Raw genomic sequence first — 7,554 nt, forward strand, 5'->3', positions numbered from 1 at the left:
TGTTGTGAGTTCGAGGCCAGCCTGGGCTACAAAGTGAGCTCGAGGCCAGCCTGAACTGCATAGTGAGACTCTGTCTCAAAAAAGACAAAAAAAAAAGGGGGGGGGGTTATAGCTCAGTGCAAAGATCCTCGGTTCAATCCCCATTACCACAAAAAATGCATATTTTGAGATATCAAAAATTAAATATAAGCCAGGCATAGTAGCATATGCCTGTAGTCCTGGCCCTCAGTGCAACAGCAAGCAGAAACACCAAAACACCCATGATGGGGCTGGGGATTTAACTCAGCAGCACAATGCCTGCCTGGCAAGCGCAAGGTCGTGAGTTCGATTCCTGGTACCAAAAACAAAAACAACAAAAGAAAAAGAAAAAAGAGAGACAGGAGCAACCGGAACTAGAACAGGAACTATTACTTGGGCAACTAACAGACTGAAGTATACTGGCTGGGGGCGGAGGGCATTTTCTGCTACATCAGGAGGCTGAGACAGGATGATCACCATGAGTTCAAGGCCAGCCTAAACTACATAGCAAGACCCTGTCTCAAAAATAAAAATTCCTTTTCAATACTTCCCAAATCACTATCCACCCTTCCTTCTTAGAGATAACTGACTACTATTCTGACTTTCATACTATGGATTTCATTTCAACAGTTTCTGAACTTTATACAAATGTAATCACAGTATGCTTGTTTATGTCTGGCTGCTTTTGCTCAATACTGCGCTTGTGAAAGTCAGGAGCAGAGACACCTGCCTGTAATCTCAGCATTCAAAAAGCTGAGGCAGGGGGCTGGGGATTTAGCTCAGCAGCACAGCGCCTGCCTGGCAAGTGCAAGGTCGTGAGTTCGATTCCCAGTACAGGAGAAAAAAAGGAAAAAAAAAAAAAAAAGAAGCAGCAGCTGAGGCAGGATTGAGAGTTCAAGGCTAACCTAACCCCTCACATAACTTCTTTCCCTTATCAACACTGCCTGCCTTTGGCCATGGTTGCTGCGGCATTCTTTGAACAGACTAAGCTCTGGCTGGCTCTGGAGTCTTTACTTTAGCTTTTCCCTCCACATGAAATGCTCCTCTTTAGATATCAATTTGTTAAAACTTCCTCAGTCCTTCAAACGTTTGCTCAATGGGGACGTGATCTTGCATGCCTGGGTCCCAGCTGAGGAAGGAGGATCGCAAGTTCAGCCCACCTTGGGCAACTTAGAAACTGAGCAAGATCTTATCTCAAAGTGAAAAATAAAAATAAGGGCTGGTGATGTAGCTCATAGTGAAGGCCTGGCTTCACTCCCCAGCACCAGAAAAAAAAGAGCTCATCTCAACCTCTCAATGAGACAGACTTCCCACAACTATCCCACTTAATACTCCACACACTGCTTGTTACATCTCCCCTTTGCATGGTTCCAACACAGGGTACAAGTTACCTTCTTATTTTATTTATTGTCTTTCCCCTCAAAGTTCCAGAAACAATGTAAACTCCAGGAGGCCACAGACCTTTGTTTTGTTCTCTGATGTATTCCAAGCAAAAAGCAGGCACATGGCTGGCACTCATATTCCCAGTACGAATAAACGAATGTCTTTTTTATCACCAGAAGGACAAAATAATTAAATTCTTAATACTCCTAGAGTCTAGTTACTATATTTCTACAATATTTCTCATAATGTGGATTTTTTAAAAATCCTGGTTTTAAACAAGTGTTGACAGCTCAGTCAAGCAATTATAGGGTGTAGAGGCTGACACACGTCTTTAGGGGAAAGCAGAGATTGCTTTGCGACAGTGCGAACCTTCTGGCCTCACAGTAACATCAATGCTAGGGCTTGCCAAGTAGTTGTGGCACGGTTCACTAGAATCCCTGGAACTAGTTTTGGTTGTAGACAATTTTGCACAATTTCCCAATCATCTTTTAAAAGCTGGTCTCCAATATTTGTTTTCCATTAAGCAAATAGCAAAATCCAGTTTCTACACTCTGTCGTGCACGGCCTTGATAAAAGGGGTGTTCAGCGTGTTTCATGGCAGGGATCCCCCTCTCTCCTGGCTAACCAGTCCTAGAACAGGTGCCCGGTTCAGTCTTTCCCCGTCGCCAGTCCCTCTGCGAGAGCCCAAGACCCCATGACCCAGCTGTCCCCAGCCAGGTGGTCATCATTAGAAAGGGGTCGCGGCGAAGCAGGTGGGTCCGGAACGTCAGCCGGCTCCCGCCCTGCCGCGCCCCCGCCCCGCCGCCAGCGCCCACCTCCGGCCAGGAAGGAGCGCAGCCAGTAGAAGTCTCGCCGGGCGGTGGACCCTCCGACCCCTGCCGCCTGCGGCATCGTGGGAGGGGGATCGGCCGCTGCCAGGGCCGCTGCCGCAGCCACCATGATGAGGCCACGTCGGGACACGCGGGGCCAGCTTACGAAGCACAGGCAAGGACCATAGCTGGGACCGGCAGCGACGGGGCCCGTCCGCCGCGGGGGCGGGGCCGAATGACAGGCGTCGCGCGGCGCTGGCTGATGACGTCGTCGGGGCGCGCACCCAGGAGGCTCGTGCAGGAGGGGCGGGAGTGGAGGAAGTTGTCACCGAAGCTGGGCTCCCCGGCTCAACCTCGCCTCGCGTCTGTGTGGCCCACTTTGCGTTTCAGGGCCTTAGGGTTCCGCGAAAGAAGGGAAGGGTGGTCAGTGGTCAGTGAAGGGGTCCCATCAAAGCCCACCACCTCAGCACGCTGTCGCGGCCATTGGCCTGTGTTAGTCAGCCAGTTCATTCCCCCTCGCTTCTCCCCTCCCCTCCCCTTCCCTTCCTTTCCCTCTCTCTCCTCTTGCTCTCTTTTTTGGACAGGGTCTCACTCTGTAGCCCAGGCTGGCCTCGGACTCGCGGTGACCCTCCTGCCTCAGCCTCCCGAGTGCTGGGATTACAGGTGTGCGCCGCCGCGCCCGGCTTCTGCTTCTCTGGCCTTCCAGGTCCTGAGCTTGCGCCCCTCTCCCCGTCAGCTGTGCCTCCTCAGAGCTGGTCGCTGAACCTCAGCCTCTGCCCTCCCTAACCTCCCCTGACCTTTCACACCACCCGCAGCACCTCTGCCAAAAACAACATCGCTAACTCGGCTGTTCTTTTTCGCCCGCCCTGGGCATTGGCTGCATCAGCTCTGCCTCGTCAAGCCGTGCGGGTCCGTTGCTCCTCTACGGCCCGCCTGTCAGTCAGCCCAGCTCCTGCCAGCCGCTGTTCTCTCCCTGCGCCCCGCGCTCCACCACCTCCTCACTCCGGCCCAAAGCGGCTCCTTCCCACTTGTTCTAAAACTCCAGCCACCGGTTCAGAAATAGCCATCACAGGGCTGGTAGAGCAAGTGTTTAGCACGCTGCAGGCCCATGGTTCAAACCTCCGCACAAAAGAGGGAGGCAGGAGGGAGGCTGAGGTGGATGGATCGCTATGAATTTAAGGCCAGCCTGGGGTACTTAGTGAGACCCTGTCTCCAAAAAATCCAAGAAAGAGCCGGGCACTTGGGTGGCTGAGACAGAAGGATCCCCATGGGTTTGAGGCCAGCTTGAAATACCTAGACCTTGTCTCAAAAATGAATAAATAAATAAATAGATACAGCCAGCAAAACTTCTTGAAGTCCGTGTGCTAACGGGGATTTCTCCTGTCTTATAGGGTGTCTTGGTACGTTTCTTCAGCATGCATTTCCAGTTCGAATGAGATGGACCTCATAGGTCTAATCTAATGCTTAATAGCTCCAACTAAACAATTTAACCTATGCCATGAATAGAAAGTTGCTGTCCAGTGTCATGAAACAGGCCTACAACCCCAGCACTTGGGAGGCTGAGGCAGGAGGATCACTTTGACTTCAAGGCCAGCCTGGGCTACATAGTGAGACCCTGTTTCAAACAAATGAACAGATGAATAAATACATACATACAATAATAAAGAATAGAAATTTGCTATAAGCCGGTTGTGGTGGCACATGCCTGTAATCCCAGCACTTGGGATGCTGAGGTAGGAAGATCGCTGTGAGCTTGAGGCCAGCCTGGGCTACATAGTGAGACCCTGTTTCAAACAAATGAACAGATGAATAAATACATACATACAATAATAAAGAATAGAAATTTGCTATAAGCCGGTTGTGGTGGCACATGCCTGTAATCCCAGCACTTGGGATGCTGAGGTAGGAAGATCGCTGTGAGCTTGAGGCCAGCCTGGGCTACATAGTTAGATACTGTCTCAAACAAAGAAACAAACAAAAATTTTTCTACAAAGGTTAAAAGTGTATTGTTTTGTTAGGTGCTCTGGCAGCGCTGAAGATCAACTCAGGACCCTGTTTATGCCCAGCCTGTGTTCTACTACTCAGGTCCACAGCGCCACCTTATGGATCTAAAGCGACAGACATCGGAGATGCTAAAGTCCTCAGAAATTCTTAAGGTGGTGACAGATTTTTTTTTTTTTCCCTCCTTGGTGGTACTGAAGATCGAACAAGGCGTTGGCCCTGAGCTACATCCCCAGACCTTTTTTATTTTTTATTTTGAGACAGGGTGTTGCTAGGTCTCTAAAATGCCTAGGGGCTGGGGATTTATCTCAGCGGCAAAGCGCCTGCCTGGCAAGCGCAAGGTCATGAGTTCGGTTCCCGGTACCAGAGAAAAACCAAAAAAAAAAAAAAAAAAATGCCCAGACTGGTCTCCTGCCCCAGCCTCCAAGAATGCTGGGATTATAGCCTTGTGCCATCACACCTAGCTATGACAATATTTTTGAAATATCCACAATATATCAGTGAAAGGGCTAGGAAAAGGAGGTGCAAAGCTTCTGTTTCCTGTGAGTTGGTACTAGGCAGTTTACATTTGTTATCTTATTGAAGGTGTTATGATACTGTGGAGTTTTCTAAAAAAAGTAGCCTCATTTGTGCAATGTATGGAATTGCACAACTGCATAATTGCAGAGGTCAGATAGGAGTTTTCAGATAGGCAGCCAACAAAGTTGTTTGAACCTAGGGAATGGGAGTTCATACCTGTAACCCTGACACTTGGGAGGTTGAGGCAGGAGGATCAGAATTTGGTCCAAAAAAAAAAAAAAAAAATTCAATCTTGCTGGGTGTGGGGGCACATGCCTATAATCCCAGCGTTTAGGAGGCTGGGGCAAGAGGATCCTTGGGAATTTGAGGAGAGCCTGGGCTACATAGTGACTTCAAGTCCACCCTTAAGTACGTAGTAAGACCGTGTCTCAAAATCACAACAAAGAAGCCATGACATAACAAGTTCTGAGCTATCTTTTCAGAATACGAAGGTGAAACACAGCTTCTTGAGAGGGTTATGTTCCTAGATAGTCTATGATTGCCTAAAACTAAGAAGAGTACTGAAGTCTGGCTGGGCGTGGCTGTGCATGCACCTATAATCCTAGCACTGTGCAAGGCTGAAGCAGAAGGATCTCAAATTCAAGCCCTGACACAGCAATTTAGTGACTTTGCAAGATTCTGCTTCAAAATTAAAAAATACAATAGGGCTAGACATTAGCTCAGTGCAAAGTGCAATCCTTCTTGCTGCAATGTCTGTGGCGCTAAATCAGCCCCGTCTTGACTCACTTAGATCAACAGGGCAAGGGGCTACATTACAGTGCCTATACCACTGGTCTCACTTCGGGTCACCACAGGCATTGTGTCATCTCACATCATTGCAAGAAGTACAGCGCGATAGATGTTGAGAGCTTGGCATGGCAGTGCATACTCATAATCTCAGCACTTTGGAGGCTGAGGCAGGAGGATTGCCATGAGTTTGAGGCCAGCCTGCACTACATAGTAAGTTCAAGGCAGCCTGAACTACATAGTGAGACCCTGTCTCAAAAAAACAAAAATGAAAAAATGTGAAGAGACATTGATATAACTTTTATTACTGCGTACTGTTATAACTGTTCTATTTTATTATCAGTTATCATTGTTAATCTGTTCTTGTGCCCAATTTCTGAGTTGATCTTTCTCCTGGGTCTATATGTACCTATGGAATTTGGTACCACCCGAGGTCTCAGGGTCCCTGGGGTCATGGGCGGCCACAGGTAAGGAGGATACAGGGTTCTGTGTTCTTTCCAGATATGGGTCCCACAAAGGAGTGTAACTTGTAAATCAGGCACAGTAAGAGGCTGACAATAATAGCTAACGACAAAATAGAACAATTAAAACAGTCTTCCATAATAAAACTCAATTTTTTAGCCAGGCGTGGTGGTACACCCCTGTAAACCCAGCACTCGGGAGGCTGAGCCAGGAGAATTGTCTTGCGTTCGAGACCAGTCTGAGCTACAAAGTGAGCTCAAGGCCAGCCTGAACTGCATAGCAAGACCCTGCCTCAAAAAGACAAAAAAAAAAAAAAAAAAAAAAAAAAAAAAAAAAAAAAAAAAAGAAAGAAAGAAAGAAAGAAAGAAAGAAAGAAAGAAAGAAAGAAAGAAAGAAAGAAATTACATCAGCTATAGTCAGGAGACCTGATTGGTCCTGGCAGAAGTTAAACTGTCTGCAAAGAAAGGGATTGGCGACATCTCAGGTGCTGAAGAGTCTGGAGGAAGGGGTCCCTGGTACAGAAGAAGGGGTCCCTGCGCTGACATCTCAACTGTCAACTCACACCTGGGGTGGGGCTGTCCGCAGCCCAGTTCCAAAGGTCAGCCTCAGCCGGACCTGAGATCTGATTAACAATGGGCTCCAGCGCCAGCTGAATCTACCCAAGCACAGCCTCTCTGCTCTGCAGATTCTGAAGCTGGTTAATGGGCCAGCAGGAAAACGGTTGTGAGGACAACTGCATCCGTGGTTGGAAAAAAATTGCTTCTTGGCCTTTTGGCTAAGATCAAGTGCCATGGATGGGAAAGGTGATCATGGAAGTTGCAAGACACAGCAAAGTGGAGAAACTAGCCTATTCTTGTCACTTGGAAGCAGGGAAAGAATTTGTACCAAAGTCAACTCAGTAACCACACTCAGAAAGTTCGCGACTCAATGAGTGAACAAAGCCAGGAGTGGCAGTGCACACCTCTAGTGTGCAGGGAGGCGGAGGCAGGAGGATTGTGGTGAGTTCCAGGCCACCCTCCACTACACAGTGAGTTCTAGGCCAGTGTGAGCTATATACTGAGACCCTGTCTCAAAACAAAACAAAACCAAGCTGTTTATTTGCAATCTGATTCTCTTGGTGTCTGACACTAAAATATGAAAGCTCTAGTTTATGGGCTCCTAACTGGAACAAGTCCTCCTGTTGTAGGCAGCTGAGTTAGACAGAAATACTATAGGCAGGCAGACAGGGCCAGGCCCTCAAAGGAGCCAGCATGAAAGATAGGTATTTGCTGTGAGCCACACCTGAAGACAAAGGACTAAACAAGTGCACCCATATACCTCCCTAGGAATGGACATCAGGGATTGACATTCTAAATAGGTAGCAGTCACCTTGAAGAGTTCTTGACCCAACCCCTTACAGGAAAAGCCCCTGTTCTATATTATGCCTGCTTGCTATGTGCCTCGCTTCCCCATTTGATCCCAATTTAATCAATTTTACCTGAACAATTCTTACTGGCTGACCATAGTTTTGTCCATTTTCCCCCACCTTGGACCCACCTCACCTCGTCGTTTTGCTCTATAAAAGTCCCTAGAAAAG

At 48.1% G+C, this 7,554-nt stretch overlaps 1 protein-coding gene across 1 annotated transcript in view; it reads right to left on the reverse strand.

Moving 5' to 3' along the window:
• The window catches only part of Slc25a16 (solute carrier family 25 (mitochondrial carrier), member 16), a 33,935-nt gene extending 31,345 nt beyond the window's left edge, over positions 1-2,590 (reverse strand). The window contains exon 1 of the mRNA XM_005386098.2: positions 2,068-2,590. Within this exon, the coding sequence (XP_005386155.1) occupies positions 2,068-2,340 (273 nt within the window). The 5' untranslated portion in view covers positions 2,341-2,590. The remainder of the gene's footprint in view (positions 1-2,067) is intronic.
• Positions 2,591-7,554: the final 4,964 nt, after the last annotated feature.

The sequence above is a fragment of the Chinchilla lanigera genome, unplaced genomic scaffold (assembly GCF_000276665.1).
Source record: "Chinchilla lanigera isolate Chin_1 unplaced genomic scaffold, ChiLan1.0 scaffold00024, whole genome shotgun sequence".
Classification (NCBI taxonomy): domain Eukaryota; kingdom Metazoa; phylum Chordata; class Mammalia; order Rodentia; family Chinchillidae; genus Chinchilla; species Chinchilla lanigera.